The following is a 17,732-nucleotide window of genomic DNA, read 5'->3' as shown; positions in this document are numbered from 1 at the left end:
TCTAAAAGCTGGTTATTGGTTGTCATGCCAGGGCACATACCACCCTCTTCTAGCACTCACCCTAGTATCTAACGCATCACATCTGCATTTCCAGCTACAAACATAGACAGAACACACTAGCAGTCTTCACACACACACACACACACAGAGTGTGCTTTTGCCTTAGGTCTGTATTTTGAGAAATATGTGCTTTTGTGCCTGATGAAATTAAGCAAAAAGGTGAATCCAGCACTTGGACCACACTTTTGCCACCTCTGACCCATGGAGGTCAGCTTTGTGTGCCAAGGGCCAAATGCTATACCGCTCTCTAAAAAGTCAAAAGAGAATGGATTTTAAGTGTTCTCCATAAAAGAAATTTGTCTCCACCCTGCTCCACCAACCCCTACTCCCACCCCAACTAAATGTAGTTCAGTTCCATAAAATCTTTCATGTTTGTTTTACATGGCTGTCCTATCTTTAAGAGAGTGTGGTTCTATAACCGTCTCTCCAAATGAAAGGCAACCAAATGACTGGGTCTTCGAGGGGCAGAAAGGGCATTGACAAACATCGTTTTACTCTCTGCCACTGCAATGATGTCTTTCATCTTGGCAATCGCATTAACAGCATTCTTACCTTCAGGCTTTTTCACTCCTTCTGCTTTTTGGTAGCTCTGGTGTTGGACATTTAGTCATTATTTGTCAATAAGAAACACATTCATATTATCATGACAACACCAAAGGTAAATAATCATGTCCTAATCATAGGAACCATGTTAAGGCCACAAAGTCATTTTTTAGAAAAAATCACTAGAGTGGAATAATTTTTCAAAATGTTTTCTTTCTGGATTACATTTTTTCCCGGTGGTAGAATCTATTCTTTAACACCATTTGGCAAGATCAATGGTTTTGGCAGCCACTGGACTGGTTCAGTTCTTAAGGCAACAGGTCCCTTGCTTGAAGTAGCCATGTGAGAGAAAGTGAGGATTTTTTCTTGGGAGGAAGACCTGAGTAAGTTCAAGGAGCAAATTTAGTCACTATCAGGAAAGAAAACTGTCAGGTTCTTCATACTTCCAGGAGGCAGTACCAGCACAGAAACATGCAAACCAACGAAGAGCATAACATACTCACCCTACTCCTTGATCCCAAACCAGTGTCTTGGGAATTCACAGGAACTTCTGCTAAGACCCAGGAAGTGCCATCGATCTGTAATGATTCTTGCCTACACACATAACAGTGTCAATAACGAGTCGTTGGGGTCCATCTTAACCCTGGGTATCCAAAATGTCTACCATTAGGGATGGCTCCTGCCAATAAAAGGTCCATTTTGTTGCAGGTAAAGGCAGATACAGATTCATATCCACTACATAAGGCCCAAGAATGTCAATTCTGGGTGTGGAAGAGAAGTGGTTAAGAGATGGTGCCATAGGAGAGGAGAAGCGCAGAAATACACAGAAGAAATACACACAAAACTGAAGATCTCATTTATACACGTGGGAAACACAGTACGACCTCATTCATCTGTGTACCACCCAATCAAAAAAATTTTTAAAAATGGAGTGGAGTAAATTTGGAAATGGGATGTCCTGAAGTGTAACTTTTTGCTACCTTTGAATAGAAGACTTGCTAAGCAAATGCGTAAGAGTGAATAAAAGATGGCTCACAATAGGAGGAACATGTTTGAATTTCTTAAGAGGACAAACTCTTTTTAGGTGCTTTCAAATCTCCCGTGTGAAAGGAAACATAGTTCATTTTGATTGCAGGCATTTCTGAATCTATTAAAAGAAACTCCCTAGGTTTTTTTTTTTTTCCTAGTATCACTTTATTCTAGTTTCCATGTATTTTGAAAGACCATTAAACTGCATTAATCTATCAGTATTTTATATGCTATAATGATCTTCCTACTATTTTTTAAATAATAGAGGTTTAAGTGCGTAGCCTGTCTTGGCTCCTCACTTTCCCATATGCCTTAGTAATTAAGGCTTCTACCTAGTATATACTTTTCATTGCAGTCAAAGGGTTTACGACGGCCTCAATGGAAACATTCTGTTCCTGTGTTGCACAAAGCACAACAGTGGGTGCTGATTTTCACCTTAGAAAGTATTAACACCAGAAGTCTATTTAAAACCATGGCTCTAAAGCCAGGTGCAATTCTAGGGTGATGTATTGTGGAGTTTGCAAATACTTGTCACCAAAGTCACAAATAGCTTGTGACTTCTGACCCCCTCTCATAAGGTAAAGATCTACAGCAAAGCTAAGCTGGCAACTTTTACCTAAGACTAACAGAATGAAGTAGGTTGATGGGGGTTGGGGAGGGCAGTCGGAAGCATGTGAAAGTTTGAAGTGCTAGGCAGTTGTCGAAGGAGGCTGTTGTGTCACACATCCCTGGTAACTGGGGTTATGGCTGAAACAACCTACTGGCTCTTAATTACCACATTTGCACACATGTTGTGATAAAGTACCAACACAAAAGGGTGATTTGCAGATTAAAAATTCCCAAATCACAGCTCTAATTTCCTTGATCCTTGCCTGTGCATTTATAGTCTGTCAAGGAAGGATCAAGCCTGCTTTGTTTAGGCCCTATTGGCTCAGGGGTTTGGGAAATTGGTAAAGCCAAGCAATATTTTGGCTTTAGCCTGTAGGTATGGTTCTAGCACTGCTTCAGTGACCAATCTTGTTCTTAGTTTCTTGTATTCAGAAAATAAAATAAACGAAATGAAATATCTGTGCCATTAGTTTCAGCGTGTGCACATTTACAAGAGCCCAAAAAGTTTCAGATCCATTCAATTGTATAGTAATTCTTGTAGATTAGGCTCAGAATGTGTAATGTCTCATTCTGGGGGCAGGACTCCAGGGAAGTCAACAGTTTAACATAATTGCCCATTTATCGTTATTTAAAGGTTGTAGGAGAGAGGCAGAGAGATAAGTAATACAGGTATTTCTTCCTCTCCTGGTTTCACGTTTCAGGGATAATAGATGTGAAAGTGTTTTTGAAAAAGTAAAAGTGCTTATAAATGCCAGGCTTTGTGATTATTGTCATTTTTAGTAATCAGTACTGAGGGTAGGAATGGCTTAAATATGCCATTTGCCTGGTAACTAAGGTAGTTGAGAATGAACCCGATTCACATGGAAATGTATCACATGCAATCAGGTTCACATTGCTCATTGGGTAGGTACACGTGATAAATTGCCATCTGCAATATTATAATAAGTGGTGATCCTGAAAGTGGAGATTTGTGATGGCATTAGCTATGTGACCTCCTAAAAGTCACCACCATCTCTGGGCCTCATTCTCTCTGTGGAATGATGGGATATTCAATATGTAATTGTCATATTAAATGAGGATGGGATGTGATCAGGAAGTGTAATTCTCAAGTCATTTTGCTAATACAGTAGAACCTCACTGATGTGGATCAAGAGAGGGAAAGGATTGTCTGAATGAGTACAGTGAGTCCTGAATCACAAAATAGGTTTGAAGGATGACAGTTTTATAACTTCAAGTCTATTTTATAATTCAAACTGACTATAAAACGTTGCTTTAGTGGAAATTCTCATGAGAACTACTTTAGCAGATAGATTTCTAATGGATATGATTGTACCTAAATAAGTGCTTGCAACATTTGAAAAGGGGTTGTTCTCTTAAGGAAAAATTCAACTGACAGTCTAGTCTAAACTCTTCATTTGCTTAACAAGCCTCTCTTGTTCTTATCCCTGATAATACAATGTTAACTTATGGATTGCTACCTGTCTAGCTTTTCACAAATTCTTAATTAGAGGGCTCCAAATTAATGAGGTATCACTGTCATTTCTATCTTCTTTGCCATTGATTTGTGTTTAGTATCACTACTAAGTAGTGGTGAAACAGACTCAAGTTCATCTCTTGCCCCTTCTCTTGCTCACTCCCAGAAAACAGCAGGTAGCAAGGAGGAAGAAGATAAAGGCAAGCTCCTTGGTAGTCCAGGAACAAAAAAGGCAATTGTTGGATATGCAGCATTGATCCATGGTTGAGAAGGGGGCTGGCTGGAGGAATGATCAAGAAAGGTGATATGAAAGATTCCTGGCAGATAGCACTAGAGTCAAAGAAGTTGGAAATATTTAGGATTGACTGAAATATTTTTCTATTTGTGTATTAAAATTCAGATAATCTAGAAAGCATGAGTAGGCAATAAGGTTTACTTGATTAGAAACTTTGCAGCAATACCAGCTGAGGAAAAAAAAAACCTTGATTGCTGGTTGTAATTAACAAATAGCTGTTCTAAGGTTTTGGGCTCTTCATGATACCAAAATATCTGGGTGAAAAGTAAAAATTCAGCCAAATATGTGCAGATGTTTTGGTTTATATAACAGCATGCGTCTGATTATTTGAAAACTTCTGGGAACTTGGCATCATGTGGATGTTTTAGAGTCATCTTCATATAGTCCATGGATCCTTTTTAACCATGCTGAGTGTGAATGATGAATTTGTGACAGCAATGTATCCAATCCAGCTCAATTTTCATTCTGCAACTCGCTTCAATGGTACAATTAGGTTTTCCGTGGCCTGCTAATAACATGAGAAAAAGACCAAGAAGAAGGTGCTAAATAGTTTGGGCATCAGGCTAGCCATTGGAAAAATCAAATGAGCCAAAAGCTTGGCCAAGTTGTCAATGTCATCAGTTCACATTGGTGAGAAAGGAAGTTTTTGATACATAGTAAAACCTTGATTAATTGGAATCCATAAAGAGTGAATGGAATTTTCAATAGGAGCACGCATTTTTGTTTCATTCTTGGCTAATATTTTTTCTTAAAGAGCTTGTATCCATTTTCTTGCCTGAGGGAAACAGCCCCTAATGTTTGAGGGTCAATCCAGATGGAGAGAAGATAGAGGAGAAAGCTGAATGTGGCCTGACCACAGGGTCATCTCTTGACAAGTGATTAAAACAAATCAATTCCTTGCAGTCTTCTTTTTTGGGTACTATTGCTGCTTTCTCATCAATGTGAAGTACCGAGGTGGGGGGGGGGCAATTCAGTTAGCTGGGTACTGGTTAGGTGAGTTCTGGTTAATCAAGGTTTTACATCAAAAGGCCTTGCCAGTGCCTGGTGAGATATTCTATGATGAAGAAAACTGTTTTTAAATTTATTTCTTTGGATGTGCTCTGGATCAGTGTTTCCAAACCCATATTATATTGCAGACTGGCAAACTAACTTTTCCATTAGGATCCTGAGGGATGGAGAGGCAATGAGAGGAGCAGCAGTACAACCATTGTCTCTGAAGGAGAAAAGTTTTGGCTTGCCTGTCTGTTCGTCTGTGGTTGGGAAACACTGTTCTTCACCTTAAGATGCCAATGGTATCCTTGGTTGCACAAGAGCAGATCTTACATGCTTCAATACAGTTCTCAGGCCCCTTGGGCCATGGAGGATTCTGTTGTCAGGTTCTCTCCTGTACTTACCCAACGTGTCTTTCCAGGACTTGGTATCATGGCTTCTGAGCTTGCCCCTATTTCTTGTTGCTTGTTGCCTGGATGATGGTTAAGTATTCATTCTAGCCCCGCAGAGCATTAGGAGCCAAAGGAATGCCACATAAGATTGGCTTTTCTTACGATGACAGCCTGGATAACATTTAGACCTACCTGAACCAAGAACATGGCTAAGGAGAAGCCAAATCAGGGATTCATACACACATGAGATCACAGTTAGGCGACGCACTTGCTTAAATACACAAAATGTCTTGCAAAGTCTCTATATGGGGTGGCCTATTGAAGAAAGACCCCATTTAACTTGAAACCGAGCTCATTCTTTGACTTTCAAGTTAAGTGGGGCCTGCTTAAATGGGGCATCACATATAGAGAACAATGTCTCATCACTCACACACATAATTGAAGAAGCACCTACTCAACCAATCAACCAACCAACCAACCAACCTCTGTGAGGAACCAACGCATCCTAAAAACATTAAAAATGTCATAACCTGACTTTTTCCATAGATGAATCTAATCTCTCACATCACTCAACTGAGGCAGGCAGGGACAGTCTTAGAGGAGAGCCTTGGGCTCTTGAGAGCCTAGGACATTGAAACCCACATCATGGCCCTCATAAGGCAACAAGGTTGATGTTTGAAGGAAGGGAAGGGGTATGGATGGAGTGCCTCTGTCTGGGAGTTTAAGAAGGGACCCAAGTTAGATCAAAAATGTGGGCAGTGCCCTAAAGTCTTTCTAGTTCCCCAAGCTGCCAGGCAGGGGAACAACCTGGTCATTCCACTTTATGTGTGAGTCTTGTGCTCTCTCCTCAATAATAAGATAACAGTCTTGCCGATTACTCGTCACTAAGGGTACCCGGTTGTGGTGACATTGAGGCTGACCTTGGAGTCACCGCCCCCGCTGCCGCACTCTCCTTTGTCGTACCACCATTTGTTTTTCAATTTGTCCAAGAGGCCTTGCTCATTCAGTTTTAATACTGCCAGGTTAACAGCATTTCTTGAAACGATAAAACATAACTTGTAAGAAAATGCACAAATGCTTAGGAAATCGTTAACGTATAAAAAGGAGCACAAGAGGACAAATTGGCTAAATTTCACAGAACGTGGAGCTATAAAAATGTCTGTACAGCAAATACAGGGTTAAATATTGGAAGGTGGCATGGAGGATAACATTTGCTCAAAACTGAAGTGTGCGGGATGGGGAAATTGTCTTTGAGAAAAAAAGTAACAAGAACACCACATTCATGCAATTAACATTCGTCACATATGGCACCATAACTTGGCTTTTACCATTTAAATTGAAAAAGCCGTTGAACTGTAAAATTAAAACAGCAACAAACAGTCAGAGAGGACAACACAGAGAGAGAACATTAAAAAAAAATGGATGCATTAAGTAGATGAAACCATAATTTACCGTCTTATTTAACTCCATGGAATATTGTAGATTTTAAACTTTTAAAAGTTACCTCAAAATCCACAAGAAAAAAAAATGACAACAAAATGCATCAGGGTAGGTGGAATACTATAACAACACGGATATTGTTATATTATTCCACCCACCTTAATGCTGAGCCTTTAGGGGTTGCCACACCATAGCCTTTGGAATCCAGATTTCCACCAACTTTCATGGTATCACACGGTTTTCTCTGCTCAATGTATTCATTCATGGTTGACTCCAGCAGGAAGGCGAACTTTCCCTTGGACTTCCGCACTCGGGCCACTCCGTCTGCTGTTGTTTTGGTAAACACAGATGGCTCTGCTGATTTCATATAAGACCACATTTTCTCATACACAGCAATTTTGGATCTCTGCAACACAGAGATAAAAGTTCTTCAAGCTGCCAGATATGAAATCTGGAAGAGGTCTCGGTGAGGTAGTTTTCACACATTTTAATCGCAATCCACAGTAAGAAAAACATGTTATGCTACAACCTAGTATACACAGTTAGACATATGTCAACATGTTTCCAAAATAGCTTTCTCAAAACCAAACTCACCCTTGCTGCATGTAAAGCTCCTACGCTGTTCTAATCCACTTTAAAACATGATGATCAGGATCCACTGAATTCATTCCATGGCCCCACTAACTGGTTAAAATCTGGTTTGAAAAATACTTTCTTGATGTGGGCATTGTGGTGCAGCAGATTAAGCTACAGCTTGGGACACCTGCATCCCATATCAGTGTGCTGGTTTGAGTGCCAGTTACTCCACTTCTAATCTGCTTTCCTGCTAATGTACACCCGGGGAAGGAGGTGAATGATGGCCCAGGAATTTGGGTTACTGTCATCCATGTGGGAGAACTCAGATGGAGTCCCAGGCTCTTCGCTTTGGCCTGGTGTAGCCCCCACTGTTGTGGGCATTTGGGGAGGCAACTAGTAGATGGAACATCTCTGTCACATCTCCCTCTTTCTCTGTTACTCTGTCTTTCAAATAAATAAGTAAATGAATATTTTTTAGAAAGAAAATACTTTGTTATTTCAATCTTCTTTCCAATGAAGAGCTCTCCCTTAGAGGGTACGATGGGAGGGAGGGAGGAAAGGAATATCATTATATTCTTAGAATTGTATCTATGAACTACATTGAATCTATTAAAAACTAAATTTTGAAAAACCCTAAAATAACAAAAAAAAGAAGTCTTTTCTTTCCTTTTTTTTTGACAGGCAGAGTGGATAGTGAGAGAGAGAGACAGAGAGAAAGGTCTTCCTTTTGCCATTGGTTCACCCTCCAATGGCTGCCGTGGCCGGCGCGCTGCAGCTGGCGCACCGTGCTGATCCGAAGGCAGGAGCCAGGTGCTTCTCCTGGTCTCCCATGGGGTGCAGGGCCCAAGCACTTGGACCATCCTCCACTGCCTTCCCGGGCCACAGCAGAGAGCTGGCCTGGAAGAGGGGCAACCGGGAAAGAATCCGGCGCCCCGACCGGGACCAGAACCCGGTGTGCCAGTGCCGCTAGGTGGAGGATTAGCCTATTGAGCCGTGGCGCCAGCCAAAAAAGAAGTCTTTTCAAAATCGTGCTGTGTATTTATCTTCTTCTTGACTGGACAAAGGTCATTGGAAGGGAAAGTACAACCATTTTATTCAGCCCATTCTGGCATGGGTTATCAATTATTGTAAGAAAATACTTCCTTATTCTGAGCAGATTTTTTTCTCAATAACTCTCTCTTTCAAACTGTCTTCTAGAGCTGTGTAAAGCAATTCTGTTCCTTCCTCCGCCTGATGGTCTTTCAAATATTGCAAGACTTAAATTATGTCTTCTTATCTCTTCATCAGGTGAAACTCAACTGACTGATACTTTTCCCAGCTCTCAGAACTTTGGTCTTTCATTCATAGGCACATACAAGTTGCTGATGTCTCTCAAATTGGAGTGTCTAGAAATAAAGATGGCACCAGGGACACATGGCCAGAATGAACCCTGTTAGTTTCTTATCACGGAAACATTATTTTCTATCAATGCTGCCTGAGCTTGCATTAGTGTGTTTAGTCATTCATCCATCTGTTCAACAAATACTTTTTGAGCACCTGCTATAGATAAAACACCCTACTGTCTACAGCCATACCACCCTGAACACACCTGATCTTGTCTGATAGAGCACCCTACTGAGAGTGTACTGAATATTATGGAATGAACAGAGTTCTTTCTTCAATTCAGCTTGAGGCCAACCAAACCTGTTATTTCTTTCTACTATGGCAAATGTCCTTCATCTTTACCTTTTTGAAATTAATCTCATTGAATTTCATCTCAATTAGAGTGGGCCTTTGAACATAGATAAAATGATAACTGTGTGTTTCTAGCTCTGTTAGTCATTATGGTGAATATAAAGGACGTGCAGTCTCAAGGTCCCAGAACTTCCAATTGAGTTGGGAGCTAGGTCCTTAGAAATGAAAGCCCTAGAGAAAAATTCTAAGGTAAGGTTTGACCAGAGGTGATAGTGTGGTAGAAGCCACACACACACATTGTGTTTTGAAGTTCCTTTTAATGTGGTTTCCTGGCCCCTAAACCACCTCTTTTGATGAATTATTTAGCTGCTCCTCTATGAACTTCAGTCAGCTGCATTGCATCATTCTTAAGACCTGCTTGGTCCTGCCCAAGCAATTCCAGGGGGCTGGAATTCCCAGAGCTATTGGCATGGAAATTAAACATTATGTTTGTGGCAATGATACCCTCACTGAGGCCCTTACTGTTTTACTGAAGCTGTCCACTGAGATGGGGACATGCTTGGTTTACATAAAGTGCAGCAAAAAGAAGACAGTATAGGTGAAGGGAGAGTGCTAAGAAATGAGCTTAGACGGATAATCAGAGTCCTGATCTTGTGTGGACTTGTAGGTCATGGTAAAAAGTTTGGATTTATTCCAAATGTGATAACAAACTGTTGGAAGATTTTGATTTAAACTTATAAAATGATTAATGGGCGTATGGAGAAGCCACTGAGAGGTGTGCCTGAGTGGAAGCTAGGGGATTATTATGAGGCCGTTCTTTTTCAGATGATGACCAAAGTCTTTTAAAACTTATTTTTACTTAAGAGAGACATGGAGGGAGGGAAGGACGGAGGGGGAGAGAGACAGAGAGAGACAGAGACAGAGACAGAGACAGACATATGTCTTCCATTTGCTTGTTCACTCTCCAAATACAACAGCTGGGGCTGGGTCTCAATCCGGATCTCCCACGTGGGTATCACGGACACAAGTACTTGAGCCATCACCTGCTACCCTCCAGGGTTTACATTAGCAGGAAGCTGGAATCAGGAGCAGAACTGGGATTTGAACCTAGGCACTCCATGGGACACAGACAACTTCTAGATCAAATGTTTTTCCCACTAGGAAGAAATTCTAACCATTCCAGGGAGTCATGATTGCAGCTTGGACTGGGATATGAACAATACAATTGAAGAGGAGAGGATGGAGTCAAGATATGCTTTGGGGGGCTGATGCTGTGGTGTAGTGAGCTAAATCTGCCTGTGGTGCCTGAATCTCATATGGGTGCTGGTTCGAGTCCCAGCTGCTCCACTTCTGATCCAGCTCTATGCTGTGGCCTGGGAAAGTGGTAGAAGATGGCCCAAATCCTTGGGCCCTGCACCTGCATGGGAGATCCAGAAGAAGCTCCTGGCTCCTGGCTTATGATATTGACTAAACTTTCCCATGTGAGAGAAGTCCAGTGAGACTGGATTACATTATGGTTCACATAATTTAATGTCTTTTGTCTTTGGTTAGCATGTTGCTTCTGCCTGAATTATTTTATTCATCCTACCAAGTTCAGAGTAAATGTCATGTCTTCTGTGAAATCTGTCCTTTTTCCCACTCCTGTGGAAGTGCTTCCTCCGCTGTCTTCCCAAAGAACTTTGCCACTTCTTTGCTTTAGAGCTTTCGATATTGCATTGCTGGAAGCTGTTTGTCTTGCCTTCATTACTTGAATATTTCTGTGGACAAAGTCCATGTATTGCTCATTTTCATAGCCTTGTTGGCAGGCAGCACAATACCTGATACAGGGTAGCTACCAAAGATATGTTTAGTTAATAACCGAAGCTTAGGCCTGCTCAGGGTAACAAATGGATTGCTGGTCAGAGATACAAGAAGGATGGTTAAAAACCAGCACTAGCTTTAAAGCACTGTAGGGTTCTATACCTTATTTCTAAAGGTCGTCTTGCCTTATCTGCTAAGCCAACCAGGGTATATGTTTTACAGCCCTTTTTATACATGCCACTTAGCCTGCCTTTGAAGCCCATACCAATAACTTCCTTCCTAATAATCCTCAATAATGAGGGACTTCTGTGATTAAAATCTCACCCATAGTCATTTATGCACATTCCATGTCACATTATCCTCATTGGACACATAAACATTTCTAAGTATTATAATGAAATACGTTGTCGGTGACTTTTGTCAGTAAAATTCCCTAGTCAGTTGCCCAGAGGAGTTTCAAAGTAAATAATTCAGGTGCACAGAAAGATGTAGAAATAATGTCAGAACACTGTGTGCCTGCTACAAAGTTTAAGAAATTAAACATTATGAAGTCAGTTAAATTTGCCTATTCACCTGTCCCAGTTACGTATCCCTCCTTAGTCACACAAAGAAACCACTATACTGATTTTGGCCTTTATTGTTCCCTTGTACCTCTTTATACATTTACTTGAATAAACACATCTCCTTTCTAATAGCTGTATAGTACTTCAGTCTTTAGTCAATGAATATACTATACGGTATTGACCCCCCCCCCCCCCCCGGACTTTTAGATCATTCCAGTTTTTTGGCATTATAGGTAACTCTGTAGTAGGTATCTTTTTTATACACATATAAAAAGGTATTTTGTGTTCTTCATTTTAGCCTAATCTGACCTCAGTAGCAGGCAGGGGGTGTGGGGCTTTAGATGAATTTGTCTCTTATACTATTTGCAAACAGGTCATTACTTCCAAATATAAATTTATAAGCCAAGGGCAGAGGGATCCATCAATTCTGTTCCAAGTGTACTGTAACTTGAGCTCATTTACTTCATCATTTACTTGAGCTCTTTGATTGCAGATACAGGTTAAAAGGTTTATTCCTTTAGGTAATGATGCATTTCTAGCAGAATAAATGGCAGTACTTGAAATGGGCACTTTAAATGTGGTGTCCACGCAGCAGATATTAATGAGTGCAATAAATGACAAGTTAGTTAGTGGCAGAAATGATTGGGCCCTAGATGACGACTCAATTCCAAACAAGGTTAGAAGGGAGTGAAAGAAATGGTTCACAAGTGAAAAAAATTAAGCTGAAACATTTATCTTCCTAACTAGTGTTTAAGTGATAGTAAAAGATTCAGATCAAAAAGAAGAAAACATCACTAGAATTTTTTAATTTTTTTCTACTATGTCTTATTTTGGTTGAAATACCAAAGGCAATAAAAGGGACTGAATCTTAATCAACTGGGAGAAATTACAAAAATTATGGGCAAGATGTATAATAACAAGTTCATTTTTCTTTTTTTTAATTTTTATTTATTTATTTATTTATTTATTTTGACAGGCAGAGTGGACAGTGAGAGAGAAAGACAGAGAGAAAGGTCTTCCTTTGCCGTTGGTTCACCCTCCAATGGCTGCCGCGGCCGGCGCGCTGCGGCTGGCGCACCGCGCTGATCCGATGGCAGGAGCCAGGAGCCAGGTGCTTTTCCTGGTCTCCCATGGGGTGCAGGGCCCAAGCACCTGGGCCATCCTCCACTGCACTCCCTGGCCACAGCAGAGGGCTGGCCTGGAAGAGGGGCAACCGGGACAGAATCCGGCGCCCCGACCGGGACTAGAACCCGGTGTGCCGGCACTGCTAGGCAGAGGATTAGCCTAGTGAGCCGTGGCGCCGGCCAACAAGTTCATTTTTCTTCAACCTGCCATGATTCACTTTATTTTTTTTCTCACCCCACAGAGCACCATTTTGTACCTAAGAAGGTACAAACAATAGTTATGCAGAGAAGACATGGGAAATTCTCATAGCACTGCTAGATAATTAGCAAACAAAAGCCAAAGGAAAAATGCAGGAACTGAGGAGGAACAGATGAATTTAAAACAGCTAATAAGGTAGAACCCTAGCATTCATGGGTTCAGTAGTCACAGTTCCAACTATTTGTAGTAAATCATGAAAGGTAAAAAAACTTTGGAGAAATTTGGCTTTTTGCTGAGGTTCATTTGTCCTTGAATAGGAGACTCACATGCTGAAAAGTAGAGAGGGCTTCTTGGTATTGTAAAAAAATGACTTTGGGGGCTGCCATAGTGGCATAGTGGGTTAAGTCACTGCCTGTGATGCCAGCATCTCATCTAGGCATCGGTTGGAGTCCTGGCTGCTCTACTTCTGATCCAGCTCCCTGCTAATGCACCTGGGAAAGCAGCAGAAAATGGCCCAAGTCCCTGGGCCCCTGCCCCCATGGGAGACCCAGATGAAGCTCCTGGCTTCAGCCTGGCTCAGTCCTAGCCATTGCAGCCATTTGGGAAGTGAACTAGCAGATGGAAGATTTTTTCCTCTCTCTGTCTCTCTATGTAACTATGCCTTTTAAATAAAATAAATAGATTTTTTTTTAAAAAAGTGACTTTTAGGGGCTAGAGAAGGCCATCCCTGTGTATAGGACCCGAAGAAAGGGAAATATGGCAAGAATTTCAAACAAAATGACTTCTCATTCATTTTGCTTCTCTGTTTATTACAGACTACACATTGCTTGGCAACTTGGTCAATTTCTTCTCTAGATGATATCTTTAATGAAGAGAATATAATTATAAACTATAATCTGTTTTTTTTTTTCCTTTTGAACCATTTAGCCTCCTCTGAAAATTTTGCTGTTAATAAAGGCTCAGATGGCATTGCTGGCTGGCACACATTCAAAAGGGCAGCTTTGGGCCCCTGTGTGAACTGAGCACTTTATAGAAACCCTGTGTGCCTTGCAGCCCTCCCCAACATTCGGGAGCAAATGTTGCCTCACAGAGTTGATCAAATGCTGGGATTGGACAGGTGATGCCTCCAAGGCACGGGAGCAGAAGGAAAGGAAGCTGACAATGCAGCTGCTCAGGAGAGCTGCTAGCCTCCCTTTCCTTCCTGCCCCCCTCTTTGCAGTTCCGAAGTTTCGATTGGATGGGAAAGGCCAGTGTGCTTGTCTGTCCTAGTGGGGTGGGCTGGGTAGAAAGGGGGAGGGGTACAGTGTGGGCAGGGCAGGTCTAGTCTCAAGTTCTTGATAAGTGTCAAGACTGCAGGCATTCCTTAGGTTGTAGCTCTTGACAGTGGAAGCTTCAAGCCCTTGGATTAGGCCCACAGAAGGGAGATTTCTGTGGTAAGACTGTTGTCTGTCGTATTGCCTTTCACACATTCCCCTTTCCTTATGCAGAGAGGCCTTAGCTTTGTCATCATTAGAAGCAGGAGACAGTCAAATATCTTAAACCTTGTATTTGCATATGGCTTTCAGGTTGCCAGCGTGATTTTACACACACTCTCTCATGTAAAGCCACAGCAGCCTTGCAAGGCAGCTGCAGCAGCTATTGTGTGCTCCTTACTTCATCCCTAGCACTGAGAACAGCATGTGGGCCCAGTGGTGCTCACTAAATTTGCTGAATGAAAGAATCAATTCACATTTTATAAATGCCAGAAGCAAGGGGGAGAGAGGGCAAGTGCAGTAGCAATGCCAAGAGATGCCGGAGAGGGCTTTGGCTTACCCCCTTGTTCCCATCGGCTTACTCCGAAGCCACCACAAATAAACAAGCCTGGGAAAAACTATGGGCTTGCTATGAAAGCAGTTTCCAAGTAAGTCCCCACCAGCATGCCACCTTGAAGGATCTCCTATAGAGAAATTGAAAGAATTGTCAGTGACTCAGTCACTTGCCCCACGTCACACAGGCTGAGATTGCACCCCAGTCTTATGAATTCTAGGCCACAGATAGGTCTTTCTTCTGTAACCCCAGCCCCTTCTGCTCTAACATTGATCGTTTTCTTTTAGATGAATGAGAGGAACTCGTCTTCAAAAACATTTTTACTTCCTCGCCAAGCTGTTTTCTTTTAAATCGGGCAAACTGCAAATTAACGCCAATCCTCTCGTACGAATGCACTGGAATAAATGAATGTTCTTGTCACTTAGTGTAAGCCTGCTGCAGGCCCCTGGTGTCCACACTTCACTACATGAAGGGCTCAGAGCAATTTGGGCCAGAAGACGAAGAGCCCATATGGCTTGCCAAATGTATATGACACATGTTTTCCTTCCACATCTGCTTTGAAGAAATCAACAGCTCTGAGGTGCATTTGGAGAAAGGAATCATTGAGTTTTACAATTTTCCCTCTAAAGCATAGAAAATGGTTTCCATTTTGATTTGGAGCAAGGTACACAGGAAATGATTTTATTTCTATAGCATGACCGAAACCCCAATTTCACTGTCTTTCTTTCCTTCACACAGTTTTTAAACATTCAAATAAATATTGCTTGTCAGCTTCTTTTTGCTTCAGACAATCAGCCACTGCCTTGTGACTGTGGACTGTGCAAACAGGAGAAAGAGGAAGAAAGAAATGCTGGTTTCTATTCTGAGCTTTTCTATTGGTGTGTTGTGATCCTGGCTGAGTTATTTTAGGGGCTGGACTTTTAGATAACTTCAGTGGCATCAGAGGTCACCTTTTGCCTAGACATTGAGTTTTGCCCTCAAATGTCAAATACTCATTGAAAATACCTTTGCCTCACATTTTCAAGCCATCTTGAAGTCCAGGGACAGGTTTCCTTCCAGCTCAAAGAGTGCTATTTTAGCTGTCTCCTTTGCAAAGCTGTAGGTGACAACTTTGCTAGGTTTCCAGTGACCTTCCTAGTGTCCCTCCCTGGCATGCGAAGTCAGGTTACTATTCTGATTCATTTTCTGCTTCTCTTGCAGAGTCAGACTAAGCATAGTCCAATGCGTTGAAGGTAGCACCAGGGGCTAAATGGCTTTGAAAGCCAGAGTCAGCACACTCTTAGAGAAAATGTTTCTAAGGTCCCATAGCCCCATTCTGGGGGCAATAGAAGAAGAGACACAGTGTCTTCTTCCCCTGTGGCTCTCAGTCTATAATGACTTTGCTTCCCAGGAGGCATTTGGTGACATCTGGACACTTGTTTGTTAATTGTCACAAGTTGGGAAGAGGAGTGCTACTGGTATCCAAAGGATGGAAGCAAAGGATGCTGCTAAGCATCCTGGACAGCACCTACAACCAAGAATTACCTGACTCCAAATGTTAATAGTGCCGAGGTTGAGAAAGCCTGCAATGTGGGCTTTGCTGGAGCCACCATTAAGTGAGGAAGACCATCACAGCTAACATTTAATTAAGCACATGTTTTGTTCAAAGCTCTATTTTAAGTGTTTTACATACGTTAGTTAACTCATGGAATTCTCACGACTCTGTGAAATATATTATTACTCATTTTAACAATGCAGAAACAGAGACACAGACAAGTTAGTTAAGTAACTTGCCCAAGGCCACAGAGCTGTACAATGGGGCTGTGGGAACTCTCTGAGGCAGCCTCCAGAGTCTGTGCCCCTAAACAGTACACTGTTCCCAGGTAGGCCAAGGGACAATTGTTAGTGATATTCTAGGGCTGGGCAAAGGCCATCCAAATTCTGCTTGAAATGATGCCTATGCTTTTAACATACTGTCAAGGGTTCCTGGAATGTAGATTGGGGACCAAGGTATCTCACTCTTAATCCACTTGAAAACTCTACTTTCTAAACTAGAAGTAGAGAAAATTTTTTCTCCTTTTTTTTGACAATGAAAATATATAAATATGGACTACCAAACAGGACTGTGAGCCGTCTTTTATTGTTACAAGATGCTCCTCATTTTTCACTCTCTTTCCTGGGCCATCTTACCTCTTTCCCATCTGCCTTACCAGGTACAAGATACACTTCCCTACCCCATCCTGCTCTCAGAAAAATATTGGAAGCATTCACATTGAGGTATAACTCACAGTTGAAAGTGTGATCCCCCTGCAGAAGAGTTTTCATCTTACCAAAGGGCAAGACACAGCTAAAGGAATGATTGTCTAATGGCGGACACATCAACTGGGTAAAGGAGAGGTTTTGTATGTGTGTATATAGGAAAGCTAACTTTCCTAACTACATATCCTGACCTTTAGACTGCAGAATCCATTTTTGGAACAGAGAATGGGCCACAGAGAAAATGTATCTGCCACCCCCTTCCACTATAGAAGAGCCTTAAATTCACTGACTTTCATGCAGTGGATTGCTCCTAGACCTGCTGTCACTATTAAACACTACAAGGGTCATTTCCTTCAGCTGGCCAGAGTTCTATTTTTCAATGAAATTTTGTCTTCAGAAATCCAGAGCCTATCACCTTTGGCTAATTGGATTTAATTTTCCAGCTGCATTTTTAAAACAATTTTAGAAATGTTATTTATTTGAGCAAGAGCGAGAGCAAACACTCCCATTTGCTATTTCAGCCTCCAAATGCCCACAAAAGCCAGGGCTGGGCCAGGCTAAAGCTAGGAACTCAATCCTGGTCTCCCATTTGAATGGCAGGAAGAGAAACCCAATTACCTGAGCCATTATAGCCACTTCCTAAGGTCTACATTAACAGAAAACTGGAGCTAAGAGCTGGAGGCAGATATTGAACCAAGGTACTCCAATATAGGATGCGGTTATCCTAACTAGCATCTGAACCACTAGGTTAAATGCCTTGTGACTCCAACTGTATTTTTATTTTCTATAATTAAAGTATTTTAAGCTGATCTTCTGTATATTAAGATAATCGAAAATGAATCTTGATGTGAATGGAAGGGGAGAGGGAGTGGGAAAGGGGAGGGTTGTGGGTGGGAGGGACGGTATGGGGGGGGAAGCCA

At 41.7% G+C, this 17,732-nt stretch overlaps 1 protein-coding gene across 4 annotated transcripts in view; it reads right to left on the bottom strand.

Annotated features, from left to right (window-relative positions):
• The window catches only part of GRIA3 (glutamate ionotropic receptor AMPA type subunit 3), a 311,476-nt gene that overhangs the window by 18,339 nt on the left and 275,405 nt on the right, over positions 1 to 17,732 (bottom strand). For 2 of the 4 annotated variants that reach the window (XR_011385359.1, XM_002720270.5), the window contains exons 13-14: positions 6,991 to 7,238; positions 6,313 to 6,427 (exon numbers count right to left, since the gene is read on the bottom strand). Coding sequence is in view for 3 of the 4 variants with exons in the window: in XM_002720270.5 (XP_002720316.1) it covers positions 6,313 to 6,427; positions 6,991 to 7,238 (363 nt within the window). In the remaining variant the exon portion in view is untranslated. The remainder of the gene's footprint in view (positions 1 to 6,312; positions 6,428 to 6,990; positions 7,239 to 17,732) is intronic. The other 2 variants (XM_008273165.4, XM_017349859.3) reach the window with 1 other exon arrangement.

Source organism: Oryctolagus cuniculus, chromosome X, assembly GCF_964237555.1.
Source record: "Oryctolagus cuniculus chromosome X, mOryCun1.1, whole genome shotgun sequence".
Taxonomy (NCBI): Eukaryota; Metazoa; Chordata; class Mammalia; order Lagomorpha; family Leporidae; genus Oryctolagus; species Oryctolagus cuniculus.
Note: the sequence above shows the minus strand (reverse complement) of the source record. Positions and strands in the feature narration are given on the sequence as shown.